Source organism: Bombus terrestris, chromosome 12 (genome assembly GCF_910591885.1).
Source record: "Bombus terrestris chromosome 12, iyBomTerr1.2, whole genome shotgun sequence".
In the NCBI taxonomy this organism is placed as follows: domain Eukaryota; kingdom Metazoa; phylum Arthropoda; class Insecta; order Hymenoptera; family Apidae; genus Bombus; species Bombus terrestris.
Genome location: NC_063280.1, coordinates 4,385,144 through 4,408,366, shown reverse-complemented (window position 1 = coordinate 4,408,366; position 23,223 = coordinate 4,385,144). Strand labels below are relative to the sequence as shown.

General features: G+C 31.2%; 3 protein-coding genes and 1 long non-coding RNA gene across 8 annotated transcripts; 2 read left to right on the top strand and 2 right to left on the bottom strand.

Annotated features, from left to right (window-relative positions):
- Positions 1 to 305: 305 nt before the first annotated feature.
- On the bottom strand, positions 306 to 1,964 carry LOC105666326. The gene is made up of 2 exons (XR_001099207.3): positions 1,830 to 1,964; positions 306 to 1,688 (listed from the first exon to the last, which is right to left on the bottom strand). It is a non-coding gene; the product is annotated as an uncharacterized LOC105666326 (long non-coding RNA).
- Positions 1,107 to 16,796, top strand: LOC100644652 (protein dopey-1 homolog). Of its 4 annotated transcripts, none has more exons than XM_048411092.1 (26): positions 1,107 to 1,666; positions 2,437 to 2,674; positions 2,860 to 3,137; positions 3,227 to 3,392; positions 3,473 to 3,662; positions 3,754 to 3,929; positions 4,013 to 4,285; positions 4,364 to 5,915; positions 6,005 to 6,267; positions 6,343 to 7,480; positions 7,560 to 7,985; positions 8,051 to 8,361; positions 8,431 to 8,632; positions 8,722 to 9,123; positions 9,211 to 9,329; positions 9,452 to 9,608; positions 9,697 to 10,068; positions 10,138 to 10,276; positions 10,437 to 10,608; positions 10,687 to 10,898; positions 10,973 to 11,125; positions 11,207 to 11,402; positions 11,852 to 11,863; positions 12,177 to 12,344; positions 12,423 to 12,534; positions 14,549 to 16,796. In XM_048411092.1, the coding sequence occupies exons 2-26, from the start codon at positions 2,619 to 2,621 to the stop codon at positions 14,750 to 14,752; spliced, it is 7,449 nt and encodes a 2,482-aa protein (XP_048267049.1). In that variant the 5' UTR covers positions 1,107 to 1,666; positions 2,437 to 2,618; the 3' UTR covers positions 14,753 to 16,796. The 4 variants fall into 4 exon arrangements, with proteins under 4 accessions (XP_048267049.1, XP_048267050.1, XP_048267048.1 ...); XM_048411093.1 differs by having other exon boundaries at positions 9,211 to 9,347; positions 10,138 to 10,252; XM_020865985.2 differs by having other exon boundaries at positions 1,108 to 1,666; positions 9,211 to 9,347.
- LOC100644902 lies at positions 12,558 to 14,283 on the bottom strand. 2 transcript variants are annotated; one of them, XM_012314627.3, is made up of 2 exons: positions 13,730 to 14,283; positions 12,558 to 13,211 (listed from the first exon to the last, which is right to left on the bottom strand). In XM_012314627.3, the coding sequence occupies exons 1-2, from the start codon at positions 13,794 to 13,796 to the stop codon at positions 12,682 to 12,684; spliced, it is 597 nt and encodes a 198-aa protein (XP_012170017.1). In that variant the 5' UTR covers positions 13,797 to 14,283; the 3' UTR covers positions 12,558 to 12,681. The 2 variants fall into 2 exon arrangements, with proteins under 2 accessions (XP_012170017.1, XP_003399553.1); XM_003399505.4 differs by having other exon boundaries at positions 13,709 to 14,281.
- Positions 16,797 to 17,395: 599 nt separating the features above from the next.
- Positions 17,396 to 22,910, top strand: LOC100644532 (zinc finger protein 84). The gene is made up of 9 exons (XM_003399502.4): positions 17,396 to 18,511; positions 18,596 to 19,059; positions 19,125 to 19,403; positions 19,487 to 19,682; positions 19,766 to 20,023; positions 20,110 to 20,349; positions 20,430 to 20,780; positions 20,864 to 21,033; positions 21,107 to 22,910. The coding sequence occupies exons 1-9, from the start codon at positions 18,185 to 18,187 to the stop codon at positions 21,282 to 21,284; spliced, it is 2,463 nt and encodes an 820-aa protein (XP_003399550.1). The 5' UTR covers positions 17,396 to 18,184; the 3' UTR covers positions 21,285 to 22,910.
- Positions 22,911 to 23,223: the final 313 nt, after the last annotated feature.

The following is a 23,223-nucleotide window of genomic DNA, read 5'->3' as shown; positions in this document are numbered from 1 at the left end:
ATGCAAACAAACATTTTGCGATATATTGTAAGTATGTTTAATAAGCATTTGATACTTGCGTTGCTTTTAAAATGCCTTTTGTATGGGATTGTAAGAGGAAGTAGTTATTATAGAGAACAAGGAAAATATTCGATATCGATAAATGAGTATGTATTTGATACATATAACTTTTCGTGCTTCGTATGACGTATATACGATAAAATGTATTAAACAAACTTCCCCCTATGTACAGGGGATAAGGGTTTTGTGTCCAGTCAGAGATAAGTCTAAAGTGAAAAAGATAAGGACGAGCGAAAATCACAGGATAGAGTAATATTCGTTTAATAATTCGAATAAGTTCGTTTATACAGCCGTTCGTTTTACTCCAGTTATTGAACTGTTACCAATTATTTAGAAACTATACATGTATTTTATAACACGCTGAACATATTATATTATCTATATCGGTTAATAAAATAAACTGGTAAGTATGTATAAAAGAATATTTATACTAAAAGCTTATAATTCGAAATTCCTTCATTTGAGGTATTCTGACAGAAAAAATACATTACAAATAACTATATAACTATTTACATAAAATATTTTATTGCAATTTTAGAATTAAATGGTGATGCATAGGACATACGCGAACCGTGTAAAAAATTACGTTGACAATATAATAAATAAGAATTCAATAATCATAATTATCACGACATTGAATAAAAACTAGTGAAAGCGATTTATTACCTGTGAAGTCTATACCAAAAAATCTGTCAAGATGAACAAGATAATGAAACAGTAATACCTGACTTCAGATATTTAGATTTTAAAGGTTTTGAGAAAAGCTGGAATTCCACTTCGCAGAGATACTTCAAAAAAATGTGGGGATAGCAACAGCCAGTTATTAAAATATTAATAAATAATATATAATAATCAATAAAAATTAATATTAAAAAGGCAGAATTCCAGCCAATTAGCAAAGTATTGCTATACATCACATCGATCACGCGTGATACAATCTTGTCGTGTACATGGCCAGCGACGTACACAAACAAAAGAATATTAATTAATAAGAAAAAGACTATACTAAAAATTCTGGCTGCATGTATAAAGAGATAGTAAAACGATGATATTTGATTTCAGATATCAAGTTTTTAAAATCTGAAAAGCTGGAATTCCACTTCATAGATATTACTTCCAAAAAATGTGGGGATAGCAACGGTCAATTAGCAAGACAGAATTCCGGTCAATTAGCAAGGTACATACTGTTACTGTGTACGCATGGCACAGGTATACGTCACGCACGTTACAATCTTGTTTGTGTACGTGGCCAGCGACGTACACAAACGAAAAAATGCAATAAATGGCATCGATGCACGCGGTGACGTACGCTTGAATTCTTTGTGTTTCGTTATATGTATAGTTCAGTACAACCAACTTCACACAGTCTACATCGTACGTGTACACGAAATGATGGAAAAGCTCGTTTGACGGAAGCCTATCACAAAAACTGCGGTGATCCATTTTCAGGATTTTCCAACTGAATTTCCTTCATCTTCCTTGATTTCTCTTTTAATATCGTCTCTTGATGATCGCATTCGTGATCAACAAAACGTGCGCGATTATTCGATACTTTTCACCTTCACCCTTAACGACATATGCAAATTCAAAATGTCAACATCAGAAGGTGAGCTGTTCATCAGACCTATCTACAAACGATACGATGGACGTTACTTTTTGAATCTCGTTTTGTACCCGTTTACGTAAACAGTATCGAATTAACCTCAAATTAACGGGACGATTGTTAATCGTTCCTTTAAAATATTTTCAAACGAAAACTAAATACGTACATAGATGGTACGAAATTATGGCTTACGAGTAATTTCAGAAGTACATATTAAGTGACAATAACAAGTGTGTTTACATTGTATCTTTTCAATCCTTCATTTATTTTTAAATCAATATTGAAAACTACTTTTCGATTTTAACCATATACATATGTTGGACGGATAGGATCGTCGATACGGGCAATCGTAAGCAAACGAAGCATGAACATGAAAGAAACAATGTTATGCTGTTCCTGTTCAAATTTTTTCTTCTATGTACAATTTTCCTCTACATTCGCGTAGTATACATATTTCTCGGAATGTTAAGAAAGAAATATTATTTTATATCATTTTTGTCGAAAATAATATAACACTTGTCGATCATATGTTACACGGAACGATTAATACAGTTACTCTTGGTAATACAGATAAAACAATCTGTTTTTAACAAAACCACAAAGCCACGACAAATCGTTGAACCAGTCGATAACCGCACGTTGCGGTTTATTTTTATCTAAGTAAAAACGCAACTGTGTCTGAGAGAACTTAGTTATTCCAAGAAACGCGCGGGATTGATATTGTAGGTTGTGATCAACATATTTGTCTAGAGGTTACCTGATTTCTTTTTTAGGTAGAGGGATACACTCTTATCTAAACACAATGTGCTGCATGATAAGAGCATTTTTTAATGGCAATTGCCTCTTATGAATCACTTGTGATACCAATCAGTACTGGAATAATGTAAGAAGGATCAAGTATATGTGATACATAGTCGTCTATTTTTATTGTAAATTACAATAAAATATTGTAACAATGGGTTCTATAGCGTTGGAGGAGTTTGAACTCATGAAAGACTCTAAATATAGAGTGTAAGTAAAGTGTTTCACCTGATTGTTTATGTATATTCCAGTCTATTAATACAAAAAAGCAAATATAATGACATTGTTTCTAATTATGTTAATATTTACTAAAAGAATATTTGTTCATATGTAATTAAATATAGCATTGAATTTTAATCTTCTATGCAAATTAAAGAATGTTATATTTTATACAGCTATGTGTCAGCTGTTGACAAAGCTCTAAAGAGCTTTGAATATACGAGCGAATGGGCAGATTTAATTTCTGCACTTGGAAAATTAAACAAAGTGTTATTAAGTCATATGAAGTTTCCAGTTATTCCTAGAAGAATTAAGATATCTAAAAGATTAGCACAATGTATGCATCCTGCTTTGCCATCCGGTGTTCATTTAAAAGCTCTAGAAACCTATGACATTATTTTCAAATGTATGGGCACTAATAGACTGAGTCATGAACTATTTATATATAGTGCTGGTAAGATTAACATTAAACAATTAATCTTCCAATTGCATAATTTAAATTTATTTATTAATTTGTGTTCATTAATTTGAACTTCATTATAGGTCTATTTCCTTTGTTGGGTCATGCTGCTATGAATGTAAGACCATCTTTGTTGACAGTATATGAAACTCATTTTGTACCTCTTGGAGAGAGATTAAGGCCTGGGTTAAGTGGATTTTTAAGTGGTGTTTTACTTGGTTTAGAAGATGGGTCTGATCACTTTGATAGGTAATAATAAAATAAAAACAATGTGAATCGTAAGACAAGAACTAAAATATTCTCTTAAACTTTATAAATTTATTTTTTAGAACCAATTCCTTGCTTGAGAAAGTGTGTGAGGGAGTAGGTCCAGAACATTTTTATGCATGTTTGTGGGATTGTTTAGCTTCAAATTCTGGAATCCGATTACCTGCTATATCTTTTGTATTAGCTCACTTCAACAAAAAACTGCCAATGGAAGAACAAAAGTACATCATGGGCACAGATACTAATATTATGGTAAAAATAAAAATTATTACAAGAGATCAAATATCATTTGTATTTTAATGACTGACTTATACACGAATATTAATTAATATTAATGAATTAGGTTACTGCTCTTTGCGCTGGAGTACAAGACAGTTCTGTGTTAGTACAAAGGAGTGCTTTGGATTTGTTGTTAGTTGGTTTTCCTGTACATAATAGTCAATTAACACATGAGCACATGGTATCACTAGTCACAGCTGCACTTGTTACTATATTGAGGAGAGACATGAGTTTGAATAGGTAAAGTAAAAAGATAAAAGAATATACATAAAATATATTTAATGGGACATTTTATAAAATTAATTTATGTTTATATATCACAGACGATTGTTTGCATGGCTTTTGGGTACTGAAGTAAGCACATCTATTTTGAAGAGAAGAATGGAAACTAAAGTTTTAGAAAACACGGAAAATACACCTACTTATTTTGATATGTACTCGAAGGAAATGCTAATTGAAGCAATAAAATCATTGTTAAAAGCTGTTTGTGAGGAAAGTCCACAAGATTTAAAGCCATATAGAATACTGGTTTCTTTATTAGAAAAGGCAGATATTGGTCCAGTAATTTTGGATGATATTTTATTTGAAGTTTTTAGGTAAAACAACATATTCAAAACTACTATAGCAAAATAATCTCTTCAATAATATAAAAACTTTTATTTTTTTATTCGTAGGACATTTTATAACGCCTGCGGTCAATCAAACAGAGTACCAAAAACAAACGAAGTAGTAAAATCAGCAAACTTGTTATTTTCAACATTAGAACCATCTTACGTATGGATACATTGTGGCCATCTGTTTGAAAAGGCTTGTCAAGGTAGAGCAAAAAGTAAACAAGAAACAGAAGACATTGCCGTGAGGTCTGTAGGTTGTGGAATGCCGAATTTCTTGGAAGTGTGTATATTGACTGAATTCCTGCTCGATACTGTGTCATTGGATGCATTTATAGACACTCCTTCTGAGCATCTGCCTGGCTTATTCTACGAGATCATTAGTAAACTTTTGTACCACATCGATCTTTTATCTCCTATGGAGATCTCGAGAAGTCTTCGATTGTGCGCGAAAATTCTGACAAAAGTACAGCCGACGGTGGTTTCAAATCACACAGAGAAGAACGAATTGGAAACGAAATTGGATACAACTACGAGTACTACCACAACAGTCAATGATAACTCCTTAACAGCAATTCCTTTGGAAAAGAGTCAATCCGATAGTAAATTGAATAAACCGGACACAACTAGCGGTTCGTTTTCCGAGAAAAGTCCCAGCCCTAGAAGAAGAGCAAACTCGGGAGGTGCTACCAAACGATCCGAGAAAAAGTCGAAAAAGAAATCTAGTAAAAGTACCTCAAAACTAAGCGATTCTTTACCAGAACCAGATACCAATATTTCGGTAGTCGTGGATGCAGAATCCAAAGGTTTGCCAAGAAATAAAAGTATGGACGATATAAAGACCGAATACATAGAAACGAGTACCATTAATTCTCCATCTAAGGATCAGTTGACTACTTTGAAACAGTCAAGTAAAAGTAGTCCTATGGGCTCCACAGGATCCTTGGGTAGAGGACCGTCTCCTGCGTTTCAGGCGCAACATTCGATGTTAGAAAAATGTTTAAGACAGTATGAAACTTTTTACGTGAAATTAGTTAGTAATAGAGTATTGACTAAAGAGAGAACGGTTCAAAATATGTTCGATAATTTGATGATATCGTGTCCAAGGGAGAGTTTCGACGAGAGAATGCGATATCTAGAACTTTTATTAAATTCTAGATTAAATATGGAAGATTCTGGTTTCTTCAGCCAAGATATTTCTGTAATGGAAGATACCAAACAGTTAGACATTCTTCATCTGTATATTGATTCTATTTCACAAGCAGAATGGGACGACGCTATGAAAATGGCCTCCAGTTTGTTTGTTGAACTATCTACATTTCCTAAGTATTTTCTTCCCGGTGATGGACTACTTGTAGAGGAAGAACCGAAGGGAAATATTATTCTTCCAGATTGGTTGAAAGTTTTAGTAGTTTGTACTTGTTGGTTGGGAAAACAACCTGCTTTACAATTAACCAGTATTGCTACTTTGTTAGATTTAGTAGCTTTGTTAAAAGCACATAACGACATTGAGACCTACCCAAAAAGTGGGGAGGGAGTTACAGCTGTAATTATGGTGCCATTATTGAAACAATGGCATATAACTTACTTGATGCAATATACTAACGTATTTCAGGTATTCATATACTTTTTTAAATAATTTTTATATCTATTTAAACTTAAGATAAAAACTGCTTGAGATCTAAAATAAGTATATTTTTTAAGGTACTAGCACAATCCTTATGGCATCATCTTGGCGAATTACCTGCACATAAATACAGAATGCGATGTGTTGAATTGTTGCACGAACTGCATCATGCTTTACACAATTCCTGTGATGCTGTAGAGGATGTAATTGGACTAGCACTCACGTCAGAAAATATAGAGAAAAGAATAGAAGCGTTCAATAGGTTTGCCACATTATGGCATCTCGGACGTGAAATTGAAACGAACCCTAGATTGCGAGGTTGTATGAAATCTTTCGATCGGTACGTTATATTATTTTTAATACATTTTTTAATAATCTTCTGTCTCACGTATTATTAATGTAAATTGTTCTACAGATCATTGTTAAAAATACTGGATAATCTACAGCTCGCAGACAACTCTCCTCTAAAGCTTCATGCTCAATCATGGCTTCTGCACTCCTTAATGCGAGGTGATGTTTCACGGGTAGTAGACCCGTTATTGATAATACTCTTAGATCCATCTACCTGTCGTATGAGCGTGCTGCACGTCAGTATACAGCATAGCAATACTGTTTTGACGAAAAATGATCCTATAGAAGAAAAGTCTGAGATACAAGATGACACAGAAGGTGCAGCAAAAATTTACGCGATCAGTTCAGTAGACGGAAATGTGATATACCACGTTAGTGATAGCGTAGATGAAGATAAGAAATGGCGTAAAGGTAAAAAGAAGAAAAAGGCCATAAATCCTGTGAAAGTGAAAAGAATATTCGCCGTAACGACATTGGCCGCTGGTGATAATTGTAATCAGTACGTAACCGAAAAAAATCAATATATGAAAGAACTAGAAGTACCTCCTAGCATATCTGGTAATAGAAAGATCTCTGTTTTTGTGAATCCTTTGTCACTCAACTGCAATGAGAATTCTAATGACTCTCTGACAGAGGATGATTTGTTGCCTAGTGTGAAGAAGGTAAACTTAACAACAGAGTTGTTAAAGAATGCGACAAGATTCAAAAAAATAGATTTCGACAAAGGTTCGACCGCTAGTTTAGACGAAAGTTTCTATGAATCAGCAAATTCCAGCTTAAAGGCGAAAGAAAAAAATGGGTTTAAGAAACTGAATGGAGAGGTTGGCTCATCTTTGGATTCCATTACTAATAGTTTCGATTCTAGCAGCCCTGAAATCACCAATAAACAAACAAAGCAGAAGAAAGAGTCCATAATAATGCCAGGTAGTTCTAGGGAAGTAGCAGGGACTATCATTAAGGGCAAATATCATAGCACAAACGAATTTGCGACGAATTATGATGTTCACGATGTTGGAAGTTTTGAAGCAAGCGTCGAAGTACCTAGTTGGACGATGGATGACGAAGAAGCAGACTTGGATATTAGTACAACTGCAGAAGAATATTTTAGTAACTCTAGTGGGAATAGTATAGTTGAAGAAATCTTAAATGAAGTGCTTGATAAAGTAATGCATATTTGCGACGTTGTTGAACCATCTAAAAGTGTAAGTGGTCCATCTTCACTTTATATTAAAGAGTTAAGTTATATATCACGTTTGTATCAGCTCAACAATATATTTACAGACTGATGAGAGCTCATATCAAAACTCGAAAACGGGTCGCAATTTTGGAATCGGAGTACACAATCTTCATTCACATATGCTGCTTTACTGTGGGGTCTACGATTCGACTAGAACGCTTTACGCATTACGTACACTTCGCAACGAGCTGTTAACGAACACTAGAATGTTTCTATGTTGTGCTGCAACGACTGGCGTAACCAATGCAACAAAAAATACAACATTGTTAAATTTACTAGCTAGACACAGGAAAAGTGTATTTGGGAGGAATTTTCATGGAGACATAGCAAATACAGAATTCATAGCAGCTTATAGAAGTAGCATGTATTTAGAAGTTTTAATTAGTGTGTGCCTTTATTTTGCTAGGAGCTATTATCCTAATTTAGGACAAATGAGACTTACGCACGAAGAAATTTCAGGAAATCGGCAGGTAATAGTATTCATGAAGCTTGGTTTAAATTTTTGTAAATATTGATTAAAATTTTTTGTCATTAGGTACAACTTGCAAGTGCAGAACTATTGACACTTATATTCTCTGAATTAATTCCTATCGTTCGTGATTCAGGGAAAGGTTTTAGTTGTTATATAATCGATTTACTTACTAAATGTAAAGTACAAAAAGTTGCATTACATTGTCTTGTATCTAGCGTGATGAATATGAAAAATGCTCATAAGGAAAATGAAGAGGTATTTACATTTACAGAAGAAATCATTTCATTCAATGATCCAGTCATAGACAATGATACAAGTAAATGCAAATACAGAGCAAGTGATCATACAGAGGCTTTTCAAATACAACTATTAAGGTACATATTTAAGAATACAAAGAATCATACGTTTCGTGTTATATTAATAAATATTTTTTGTAATTGAAGGTTATTATTAGCTTTAATCATGTTAGAACATCAATGTGGTAATCAGAAAGGTGAAGAAATATGCCCACCAACTACACCAACACCGAGTACTCCAACAAAGACTGTTCCTAACATTATGGGAAGTAGCTTAAAGTATTTAGTTGGTACATCAATTCCACAGCAACCAATGTTCCTTGCTAGCATATTAAGTGCTTTACAATTGGTAAATATGAACTTTCAATACTCTCACAAAATATTATTTCAATGGTTTTCTTCATTTATTTTTTCTATAAAATCTAATTCTTTTTATAGGATCACATGAGACATTTACACCAACATTGGACAACTCTCGTTACTTCCAGTCTTCCCTTCATGGGATCATCGTTAACATCTATAGTTACGTCAGTTATCCACCAATTATGTTGCAACATCGAAAACTTAGCGTCGTATTATATCAACGAAGAAACAACAACGGCGACAAAGTTACAAGATATAAGCACACTGGAGTGTTGTCTTCCTGCGGATTATACAGTGACACATCTAGAAGCTTTAACGTTTTTACTTCATTATTGTTTATTGGATACGTCGCAACAAATAGGCTTCTCATTTAATCAGCCTTTGAGTGGCACTATTCAGACGGGAATACCTGGAGCAAATCCAAGCCAAATATTCAATAATCTTATTCACGTGTTTATGCCAAGCCCACTTTCTCCAGTAAGATTATAAAGAATATACGTTTTCAAAAATATTATAATAAAAAATATATGTATGTATATATATATATATATTTCTGTTTTATAGGAGCTTACTACATCAAAAGATAAAAATGGAGTTAGTGAATTACAGCAGCATGCTCGAAGAACTGCTTTAAGTCACCTGCCAAGAATAATTGCATCTCTCTCCACTCTTTGGCAAGCAGTGTTAGCAACCAAGGACAAGTTTGTCTTATCCTTAACTTTTTTTTTGTTTCTTTTTTTCTTTTTATTTGAAGTGTCTAAAAGTATATATTATATTAATGAATCTTTTTTAAACCAAAATATAGTGATCAAGCCAGTTGCGTAGTAGGAAGTCCAAGAATAGTGAAGCATCAACTTCTAGAACTCTTGTCTCCCATATCTTTCCATCATGGTGTAAACTTTTTGGCCGCCATTGCTGTTGCCTGGCATGAGAGGCGGCAGCCTTCTGGTAATTCTAAGAAGGTAATTATGTTACCAGGCTTATATAATATAACTTTTTATATCATATAACATGTATAATATACATATGTCTCTTTACTTACTTAATTAGGTGCTTCCAGAAGCTTGTTCAAATCAACAAGTTATGGTTGATTTAGTAAGCGCAATCCGTGTGATGCCTATCGATACTTTGGTTCAGACTGTTCATCAAGTTGTAAAGAATCAACCACCGATTCACGGTGTGAAGCAAGATTTTTCGTTAGAAGTTTCTGTATTGGAACTGCTCTACGTTTATATGCAAAGTAATACATCTCAATCTCTAATTGAATCTTGGGCATCTTTACTTGGTCTACTCAAAGACGGCCTATCTTTAACGGCGCCTGCTCAATTTCTATTATTGGCGATCTTAAATGAATATGTACAGAAATGTCCCCCTATGCAAGAAAAAAAGGATATTAGAGATCTGCAAGATGTGTCTGCAAAGGTACTTTCTTCAGATTTTCTTTTAATTAAAAATTTTTGTCTCTACATGTTTGCTTTAACAATATTTTAGTTGGTTGAGTCATGTTCGCAAATAGCTGGAGCATGTTTAGAACAAACAACCTGGTTAAGAAGAAATTTAGCAGTAAGGGAAGACGCATTTGAAGTTGCTGAAGGATCATCGGAAGGTAAAGAAGGCAAAAGTGGTGCTGGTGCGTAATATGCTTTTCTTTTAGAAAAACTTTATTTTCCATTTTATATTAGTATCCGTAATCTTTATTGTTTGTTTGTTACTTCTTCCATATTAGAGCAATATGCCTCAGCATTCTAATCCTGATTTGGCAGAGAAACTAACAAAAATGTTTTTTGCAGTAACACCCGGTACACCACCTAATGCAGCATATAGTATCCAAGCTCAAGCAGTATTAGCAGAAATAGTAGCACCCTTGTTGGATGTTAGTTATGGTTCCCAAGAAAAAGAACGTGTAGTGACGCTGTTAACCAATCTCATGTATAATATTACGCCATATCTTAAAAATCATTCGTAAGATTCTATCCTATCTAACTTTTGATTAATATCGTTTTAGAACATATTGTGTTCTACTAATTACTAAACTTTTAGGACAAAAAATATTGCCTCGTTTACGGCTTGTTCTCAATTACTGAGCTCCTTATCAGGTTACCAATATACAAGGAAAGCATGGCGCAAAGATGTACTGGATCTTCTGCTAGATTCTGCTTTCTTCCAAATGACACCAGCATGTTTACCATATTGGAGGACTATCATAGATAATTTAATGACGCATGACAATACAACATTCCGAGATTTAATGAGTAGTTATCTTTCTGAACAGAATGACAAATAGATTATTAATGCGTTTATTTTAAATAAATTTACTTCGTTGTAGATCGCGTTTCAATGGCTCAAAGTAGCAGTATCAGTATATTCTCATCGAAAGAGCAAGAATATGAGCAGAAAGCCCAGCTTTTAAAAAGGTTAGCATATGTGATACTATGCAGCGAAATGGATCAATATCACAAATACATGCCTGAAATTCAAGGTGAGTTACCTCTGAAACGTTAATAAATTTCATATAATATTGACTTTATTATTATTATTTATTATTGTTATTTATTACCAGAACGACTTGCGGACAGTTTGCGACTACCACAAGTAATTCCATCTATTCAAGCACAAGTGTTTCTTTGTTTCCGGGTGCTACTTCTTAGAATGTCTCCACAACACGCAACTTCCTTATGGCCGGTAATAGTTAGCGAACTTGTTCAAGTTTTCCTATACATTGAACAAGAACTGAACACAGATAGTGAAGAATTCAGGTAAAATAACATTTTATGTTTTTAATTATGGGAGTTATTTTGCTTTTGGGACTTTGGTGCTTTCAGTGCATGATACTTCAATGGATTTTGTTCAAGAATTATCAAAAGAAGGAAAAATATGTACATATAATAATAATTTATTTGAAATTCATTTTATTAATACATTTAAGATATATATAAATATATATATTATCAATTGTTATTTATTTGATATTAAAATCATATCCAATTTCTTTTTAAATTAAATTTAAATCCTGAGAAATTTATGTAGTCTGATAATCTTGCGCTAAGCGTAATATAATACTATGTCCTACTTAAACTGTTTGGTTCTATTCCTTACTAACATTAATAATACCTCTAATGTCATATTGTTTTTGACTCTGTTTCGGTATCCGTGATTTGGTGGAATTTATGATGCCTCCGTAAATTGATTGGTGTTGGGACATCAGTCGTCATGGCAGGTAATTTTGAATGCTTCTTGCATATTAACGTATACGAAACGAAATGTAATTTCTAAACATATCTATATTTTAGATATTTCGTCCCTATTGGAAGAAGTGTAATATTTTCATAAAATCGTTAAAAGATAATATTACAGTTCTTCAAGAAACATTTCGTAGTATTGGGAGATAGTTGATAATCAATGGGAAATGTGTTTGTTTTGTTTTTCTGCTTCTGATTGCAATATGCTAGAACCAGTAAAAAAAATTAATTGAAAATTTATTAATTAAATTAATCTTTTCTAAAGATATTATATTTTCAATTTTTATACAGTTCACATATAAAACTACTCTCAGCTTTGGATTCATCTTGGGCTGTGAATGCTAGTAATGGACTTCAAGCACATGGCCATCCCCATTGGTTGCAATTGCAACTTGCAGCTGCTAAATTATTAGATTTAGCACTGCTTTTACCTGCACACAGGCTTCCTCAATTTCAAATGTAAGTTAAAAGTACAAACAATATTTATAAGAATAATTCTTATAAAGGAAATTACATAAAATTGGAAATTTTGTACAGGTATAGATGGGCATTTGTAGGGGATTCAGCGGTAGGATCCATGGAAAACAATAATCTATCTTCTGATTTTGTACCACACATTACGAGAATAGCAAAATTGATGGACAGTAAGGTATGTTTAAAAAACAATTTATGTTCGATTTTACAAACCTTTCCATCACTTTATTCAAATTAGTATATATTCAGTATTCCATTGTGTCACATAAAGTGTATTGAAGGTACAGCAAAGCATTGCACTTTTTCTATATTTTAACACAAATTATGTGATATAAAAATTGTCTTCCTTTGGAAGACACTGTTCCGGTAATAGACATTGTTGCGTTCTTTCGTCAAATACGTATTCTTCCTTACATTCGCATCCACTTTTACATGGCGTGTAACAATCTACCATATCCGGTTCGGTACAAGTAAATTGACAAAGGCAATGGGTCCAAACGGATCTTTCATCACATTGTTGAAAATTTTTAGTAATCATATAATCGAGTTCTTCGTAGTCGTATCCAGGAATCCGATGTTTCGTGTATCGATACACTTTCTCTGGTTTATACCACTCCAATTGTGCTACTGATGATCTTTTCTTGAGAGAATCGTCACTATTTTCAAACGGAATCTGAAGATCATTTTTGTGCGGGTAAACGTTGTTTTGTATATTTGCGTCTTCGAAATTGCTCAAAATGTAAAAGTCATCCTGAACCATATCCAGATGATCTTTGTCAAAGTTTCCAATGTAATTGGCTGGCATATTTTCGTAAAATTCTAAATCTTTGTAATCCGAATCATCCGTATATTCTACAAAATACGGTGTAATTATAATACATTGTAGATAAATACGATAAAAAATTTAATTCGGTTTTCATAGTAAAATATTATTCAAGTAAGCTTACTGTGTGATTTATATCACTTAATTTCTATTAATTGCAGTCGATTAACTTTAACGAAGTCTATTGAAAGCGGAAAAAATATAATGGACCATTAAGCATATCGTTATTTTTCCCCGTTTATTTGTGTAATTCAAAATAAATATTGTATTAAAAAATTTTTAACTCATCAAAAGAATGATTCTTTATATTTTAGATAGAGTAATAAATTAAAAAACTAGTCTTAAATTATAGTAGTATATATAAACTACCAAAATATAAGTAAAAGATACATTTAAATAGAACTTTTTTAAAGATTTTGTATGTTATTATAACAATAATTTATAAATCAATGAAGTTCATCACATTGATCAATTAAACAAAATTTTTTGGACCTATATCTATTTTAAATATTTAAAAAACACTTACGTGATTGTGTATAACACTTACGGGCATTTATCACTACTATAAAATAAAAAATGAAACAAGTAACTGTTCTTAGTCCAGTCACTGCCATGGTCACTTTCAAACTGATTGACAGTAAACTGAGTACAGTCTTTTATTACAAATGTACTTAATGGACACTGTATGTAACTTCACTCACATATTTCTCTTAATTATAAAATCTATTTTAATTGTTACTAAAGAAAATATTATATATTTAATATTATATATTTATAATTTTCTAATTTTATTTATACTGAACAAAATTTGTCTTATCTAAGTACTAATGAATCTGCTTTTATTTAGTTATTATTAGTATTCTCTGACATTTTTTATTATTTTCATATCTTAATATTTTAAAAGTATGGTTTGACTAAATAGAATGCATACACTACTTTGGTCTGCTTTCATCAATTCTGATGAAATACTTATTTTAGTATCATGCAAATTATATATAGATATATGTATTTTATTTTTGTAACTATGCCAATCACTCTCTATTTCAATAGTTCGGTGCTTACATTATGTTTGATATTATAAACTACATACTAGTAAATTACTTTTTAACAATTTCATAGATAATATTTATTTGTATTTTTAATTCAAGTTTAATTTAGAGGTTTCCATTTCCATTTCTATAAAGCAAGAAGAAACAAAAGATAAGATTAGGATGTATTTATAAAAATATGTATAATATATATGCTGGCATTATATTATACTTCTTATTTTACAGTTATAAATAACAGAACAGATTACTGAACAGGTGTTTCTTGCATTGTACGAAAATCATTCATGATTTTATGTGAAATATCTGCTTCATTCCAGTATAAACAGGAAGCAAACACTGTGAAAGCTGTACCCGGTGAACTACTTCTAACGTCGAATAACATTCGTTCATTGCAAGATCTGCATTATTTTTTTACGACACTGAGTCGCAGATCGAGTGATACACAGGCACCGTTGAATGTTACACAACTGGAAGCAGTGATTGAACAAGATTTTCTTGAAAAAATGCCAGCTGCAAGGTAGTAGGAATATACGCATTAAATAATGTAATGAAACAACTTTTAAAGAAGAAAGATGGAAAAATATCTGAACATCTTTATTCTTTGTTATTTTTTTAAATACAATAAATTGGGAGACCATGATTCTCTTAAAAGGAGTGATCTAATTCTATAAAATCAATTCTATACAATTTTATCGTTACAAGCTGTACATCAAGAATTAAGTAACGTAGGACATGTATTATATAGTGATATTCGAATGAATATTTGATTTTTATTAATTAAGCTTCTAACTTGTCTCCTCATTCGGTTGTGAATAGTTATCAAAAGATACGCTAGGCTAGTGCCTAGCTGAATATTAATATCTGTAGAAAAATATGTACAGTGTAACATAATATTTTATTGAAACGTTATTTTTTCAACGGTTTCGAAAAAGAGTTGTTTGTTCTTTGTTTATCATGTATACCCCACTATCCTAACATTAATGAAATTTTAGAGGATGATCGATATAGTGATAATACATATATATATATATATATATATATATAAACAAAAATTTCTTATTTTCTTTAAATTTACACATCAGTTTATGAAAAGTACAATATACATAATATATCTGATGAAGCTTTTAGTTGATTGTAAATATTCATGTCAATAAATCTTCCTTTTCTGATTATTTTGAGAACTAAAAATAAACGTCTATAAGTAAACTGTGGTGACTTTTAAACTGCAAACATCAGGAAATATTAACTACTACTATATTTGAAAACGTTAATTATTATATTTAAAAATTTAATATATATGAATGAGAGAATGAAAACACAGAATGCATTTGTACATGTATCATGTGTGTGAATATTATTGCCATGTCTTTCTTAAGACTTAATATTGCTGTATTGATTATTAAGTGTACACTATTTAGGTTTGTAATAAAAATTGAACTTCACTATCTCTTAAATTTTATTTTACTAATGGAATTATAATCTTCACGCATGTGATTCATTTATTCATATGTAATTAAACCGACAAGAAAACTTGCTGTAAAATTATTTTTCTATATGTAAACACATAAAAATTTCAAGAAGATGTAAGTCTTTAAACAGTTTGTGAAACAGACAATTCATTTATGAGACATTTATTAGAGTTGCCATTTTTATTTTATAATGTATTTCTATACATATATAGATATATATATATATTTGCTATGTAATTGCTACCGCATTGTCACCGCCTTCTTATGCTATTTTACTTCTTTAGATGCGAAACAAATTAACTAAATAAACATATACGAAATATTGTACACTATTATTGATCTACTGATTAAAGAAATAAGCAACAAGAAACCAAGTGTATCTATACAAACGAGAATTTTATAATTAATGCTCGTTGTGTGATGAAATGATATTTGTTATTCCCTTTTAAAAGGCATCTATGTATTATTTAATTATTTAATATGCATACATAATGTGAATATTCCATAATTTAAATGGCATGCATCTGTTATTTATATAATGTAAGAATGAAAAAATAATTTTTCAATTGAAAACATTTCATTCTAATTATATAAGGAGAAATGTTCATACTTTAATTTTCGTAATATTCACATACTATTATTAATATAAATGTTTTAGATTAGTATATTGAAAAATTGTATATTTTATAGAGATGTAATGCATTTCTTTGAACAGAATTTTTTATTTAAGCAATTATACAATCAAATTAATATTTGATAGCGTGTACATTATCTTCTACAAAAATATTTTCAATTGTTCAATGGAACAACTTGTTAAGCATTATTACATTTTGTAAATATTTTAAGATATAATTTTAGTTTCCCATTTTTTTAAATCGTGCAATACTTTCATAAGAAAGTCTATACTTATTATGTTCCTTGCTTTCCAACTTCTTTTTGTTTCATATTTTTGTAAACAGATCAAAAAAATTCAAGAAATTCAATTATAAAATCTGTTATATTGTAAAACATATTGGCAAAGCTAGATATAAGTGATATTCATATATATTTATGTTGAAATATGTAAATTTATACAATAAATTAATGTTCAACTAAATATTGCATAATTCACCTACTCATTTAACTACAATTTCCCATCCCAAATTCTAGGGAAATACTGTTATCTTAGTCAAATATAGAATTGTAATTATTTTGCGATATAGTAATGAAAATAAGTAGCCTGCAAGAAAAATTTATAAACGAATTTTATGTATGATTGTATCTAATTTAGTTGCATTCATTTTTCAGATTTTTAAATATTTAAAATTTATGCTATGTCTTTTTTTGATTCTCGAATAATTGTTGAGAATAATCGATTATTCATATATAATATTACTAAATACAAAGCCAACATTCTTCCTGCCAAAGTATTCAGAATTCAACTCATATTCTTTTACCATATTTATCTAACAATAAGTTATATCATTAACACTAAACTTAAAGATACTTTAGAATGTAGAGGCGACCATATAAAATAAACGATTATTTATTTATTTATTTATTTATTCATATAAAAAATCATTTCGTGGTCACGAAAAATTCTAAATGTGCCATTGTAGAATTAAAAATAGGTTTCCAGGAAAGGAATGAACAACCGTAAATTTAAATTGACCGCGTTTTTTGTTACCTGTCTATGATTCTTACTCGACGATCAATGATCTTCGCCACGCCATTAAAATCGAATATATTCATCAAATCTACGATTTACTATTTTTATTTACAACTCTATCACAACCGTTTAAATTCCAACGATATTGTTTTTTGGAATCGATCACAATGAATATAAATAAAATAAAAATAATCACCAATGCAACGCCGAATCGTATCATGAAGCGATAATGCTTGAAATTCTGAGAGATGGCTTTTGGAGCAGCAGTTATCAAAACACAGTGACTAGTGACTACATAAAACTACATAAGGTGTTGTCGTACGGGGGTAAGAAAAATGCCAGAGAACCGGAGATACTTAGTTGGAAGGTGCATATAATAGACGACGGTATTAAGCAATATCCATGCACATAAGCGGTTACGCACGAGAACCGGTTCTCCTGAATCTTTACTCTTGAAAGGCTAAGTTTCCGAACGGTCAAAACGGCACAAGGTGAAAGTAGAATGATAAAAGAAAAATTTCGAGTTCCCAGAATGAGTATCACCCGTTGAAGCATCTGGGTGGCATGTACAACGTGACTGAGAAAAAGATGCATACATTGTTTGACTACAATTTCGTGGCTGGACTCTTGCGTTCGGTATGGGCTGTTGGCTAACCTAATTCGTGAAGCTGATCGTATTTCGCGATCGCATATACCAACGTGAATATAACTACGGAAAATAAACACATACGTATCGTGGTGTGATTATCGTCACGTTAACGTTAATCATATCATCGTGGAGATTAAGATTAAGAGATCGTCATAGAGTGCAACGGTTCACTACCAAATTGTTTACAATGGCTGTGCCTAACAAGTGGGAGAATGCTTGTAGATTATGCTCAGAAGAGAAAAACGAAATGCTGTCGATTTTTGGTAACGAAGGTGTACAGCGTAAAGTGGCACAAAAGTTACGTGCTTGCCTGCCAGTTCTAGTGTACAAAACCGATCCACTGCCAAAGCAAATATGTCAGTTCTGTGCCGCCAGGTTGGACGACGTTTATGAGTTTAGAGAATACTGTCTGAGCGTTTACAAAAGCATGCACTTGAAGCTGTTAGCTTATAAGAACATTGAATCTGTTCAGATTTATTTAGAAGCGATGAAAAATTCTCCTGATCCCTGTCAGGTATATTTCATTTTCTTTTCAAATTAATTCATATTGTGTAATTGTTTGTATATTTTTTTGAATAAACAACATCGTGATTCTTAGGCCCAACTATGGAGAGAAAAGGCTAGAGCACCACCGCCATTAGTACCTTTGCCAGTTTCACTGCCAGTTGAAAGTCCATCAATGCCAATAGATATTAGTCAAGACCATCAAAATAGTTGCATTGAATCATTACCTGAATTGCCATGTGAAGTAGAGATCAAAGAAATGACTACAGAACCAATATTGGGAATAGGTGTTAATGTATATGAATCATCACATAAAAACAACATAGAAAATGAATTATATAATAAGTTAGATATAATAGTGGAACAAAATACAAGTTTATCAAAAGAGGAAAGCAATGACTCAAGACAAGGAATACAGGTAAAAGAAGAAGAAAAGAGGACGAGTATTTTAGAACAAGTACTAATGGGTAGTTTAACAATGAATGATAGGAAGGACTTAAATTCAGAAACAAAGCTATCCTCTAAGTGGTGGTGTGCTCCTTGCAATAGTTATTATAAGTAAGTTTTTACTAATTACAATGTATTTTGTGCATAGTTTTGTAATTAGTAATTATTCATTGCAGAACAAAGGAAAGTTTAATGAAACATATGCAGTTACACTGTCCAAGAAAGTATAATTGTAGGAAATGTTCTGCTTGTTTTGAGTTGGTAGAAGATTTGGCTAAACATGAAGCTACTAATCATTTAAAAGTAACATTAGACTTTGATAGAAGTGTTCTAGATTGTGACCAATGTGATAGACAATTTGTTAGTTGGGAGATGCTGAAGAAACATAGATTACGTGATCACTTAACTCAGATAAATGAAATTGGGTCTAATACATGGTGCTCTTTATGCAATAGGTAGTGTACATTTTTTATTCATCGCAATTCTGATTTTTTTAATTCCTTTGACTTTCGTTATATCTAACTTCTTCACTTCGTAGATTTTTCCCAAGTATGGAAACTTATCAAAGTCATATTCAATTACATGAAGTCAGTAATTACACACCAACGAAAATATTACACCTAACGAATCAACAATCGGCGAAGGTTCTCAAAAGTGAAGAACCTTCAAAAGAAGTGAAGAGGGAACATTTTACAGACACTACTAAGTCACTTACATGTCCTACTTGTGGAAAAGTAAATAGTCTTATGTATGCTTTATACAAAATATTAATTATACATTAACAATTACATTTTTTAAATCCTCATTCTCTTTACAGATTTGTACTCAACAAAGTGCGTTATCAAATCACATGCGTACTCATGAACCAAAAAGGCATAAATGTGATATATGCGGACGATCATTTGGACTTTTCATACGTCTAGCAGCACATAGAATGAGTGAACACAGTCAACAACCTACAATGTCGCCTGTAATGGCTAGCGTTGAACAAGAAGAAGCATTAAATGCCGAAAGGGAAGCTAAAGAGGCAAGAGAAGCTAGAACTCGTGCATCAAGAACTAGAACATATTCAGAGGTTTTATTACATATATTTATACGTATATTATTCGAAAAAGTCATTATGAAAATATAAAAATAAAATTACAATATTATAAACTGCAGATGATAGAAAGAGAAGATATTCCTAATCATGAAGAACCACCTTTAAAAAGAAACGTTCCATTAAATACCAATGCATTTAAAAATGTGGCAAGATGTGGTATCTGTTTACAGTGGTTCAGCGATCACACTACAATGTTAACGCATTTACAGACACATTCGGATAATTTCACTTGCAAAAATTTCATGTGTCATATATGTAAAAAATCTTTCAAGGAAAAGTGGCAATTATTTAGACACGAGGTATGTAATTATTATTCTTGAAATATATTTTTCTCTGGTTTGTGCATCTTTTAATGTGTTTTTCTTAATTTTAATAATAGGTATCTCATAAACGAAATGAATCTGCATCAGTATATATATGCACAGTATGTAACAAATCATTCGTAGATAAAAATGCATATAAAGTACATCAGAAAACGCACATTGTTGACAAAACATATCACTGTCCTAAGTGTAATAAAATATTTTTTAAAGAAGTATCTCTGCTAACTCATCAATGCACGGCAGAAATTGTGCTCGGTAAAAAAGGAGTATCCTCAAAGTCTTCGCAAAAGTCTGCGTCGTTGAGTAACAGTAAAAGATATAAATGTTCCAAATGCAATGCGTCTTTCAGTAGTTTTCAATCGAAAAACTCTCATATGAGAGTGCATATGGAAAGTTCACATACAACGGCAAGTAACTGATACAAAATTCTTTTTACTAATTTTTAAGCTTTCGCCATATTTGAAAATTCATCTTTCTATTATTCATATAGGTGCGAAAACAAGATTTAAAGGAGGAATCAGAAGAAGAAAAAACTATGCCAAAATTAACTCCTGAAACATCATTGGAATATTCGGTTCCTCCTATTGAACCAAAAGTAGAAATAAACGAGGAAAGTACACCACCTCCTGTTAAACGAACTCTAATCAGGACAACTGGCGGGTAAGATTTAAATTTATATTAAAATTTAGAAAGATTTATGAAGTATTAATATCTGTAATATTTATAATACTAGGTATCGGTGCGGAGTATGTCAATCTCCATTTGTTTTACGGGAACTAGCTGTTGCACATTTAAGATCTGCACATCCTCTGATGCCATATCAGTGCCCTTATTGTAAGAAACGATTCACCACGCAATATACATTCACGCATCATATTAAGACAGATCATCCTGATGAGCACGAGAATTGAATTGTATAAGTCAACATGCCAAACGATTATTATACCATAAAATAATGCCTTTGAGAATGGGGTAACTTTTGTTTATACAGAGTGGTAACAACTAATACGATGCTCAAGTTTTAAACTATTTGCAGCTATGTAAAAGAGGAAAATTTTGAACCAAAATTTGTTTTCGTAAAATTAAAATTGAAATTGAAATTCATTTTTTTCAATTTATTACAAAATTTCTTAATAAAACATAATATAATATGTTTTTTAATTCATTCTAAAGTCCTCTATAATGTAATGATCTTAATTTTGTTATGAAAACAAACTATTTTTAAAATTGATTATGGTTATTTGTAGTATACTGGATACTGATAAATTTTGGTTCATAATTTCTTTTGTTACGTGACAGCAAATGGCCAAAGAGTTGTTGATGTCGCGTTAGACAAAACACCCTGTGTATAAGAGATTTATATAATTACATATATACTTACATACTGTGCACTGTTAAAAAGAAGTCCCGCGGAAGGACAGATTCAACACAATCGTAAAGAATGCGTATTGGTGGAAAGTGTCACATGAATAAATAAAACAATATAGCAACGCGTGACAGTGAGCGATAGAGAACGGTATGGTACCCTCTCTTGACCCTGTGCCGTGCCGCAGGACTGCTTTCCAACAGCGCACTATATATGTATTAACAGTTATCGGTTTTATGCTGAAGCTGTTTTATTTAATAATCTGGCACTCTAGTTCCTGAACAAAATAATTGGCCTTAAATAAAAATTTTGTAGTTTTCTTTGGTGAAAAATGGAAAAAAATATATATATTATATATATTCATAAATAAATATAGATTGTGTTGAACGAAATATAGTTTTTAATAATGAATAAGTATCATTTATTAATAGGAGACTGGAATAGAACTAGTACTTATACTGAACGTGCCTATTTAAGTACTGTATCATAGTGCTATACGAGTTTTTAGTCAAGTTGATTTATAAATGCCGAAGAGACGTATTATCGTATTAGATATTATATTAGGTTGACCCAAAAGTTTCTTTCATTTTATACGGAAATAATAGATCCACAACATTTTTTGTTTTATATTATTTTTTTGAATTATGTATGATTCATTTTGTTCCAATAGAATTTTGTTCTATGAATAGAATAGAATTTTGTTTTCAATAAAATAATATAAAACAAAAAATGTCATGCATATTGTATTATTGTGTATTATTTCTTTATAAAAGGAAAGAAACTTTAGGTCAACCTAATACATATATGTCGTTCATTAGCGATAGTTCTACAGAGTTGTATAAAAGTGTTATATATATATATTTATATATATATACATTCATTTATATCATCCATTAGCATTGACATACATTCCTCTTTCTTTCACAAGGAAATTTTGGAAATCCTAAAAAGCTGTTTTTATTTTTTCCTTCTTTCCTAATAATTTTAAATTAATTCTAGGAAAACTAGATAATAAAAATAAACCTAGCAAATAAAAGCAGATAAGTAAACTTACCGTTACTGTAAATTATTATTATTGTTTTATTTTATATATAGAATATTTACAATAAAAGGTCACTACCAAGAGAAAGCTTTGTACGCTTATTAAATAAACTTTTATTACAGAAAACAATTCTCTGTGTAAAGTTAAACGATCAACCTTTTCGATATTTAAAATAGAATCATTCTATTTGAATAAATAACGCTATTTATTTACTGTTTATAAACATAACTTTACATGTATATCTAAAGAAGGTAAGTAAATACGCAATATTGTCGATAAATGATGAAGTTAGTGCTTTGCAATTACCATACATATAATATCTGAAATGAATAATTGAAATTTTTAACGAATCATTCATAAGTTTATGAAAGATTAATAAAAAAATTTCTATTAGAATATTTCTATATGTGCATATGTGCCTTTTATTAAAGAATAGAAGCTA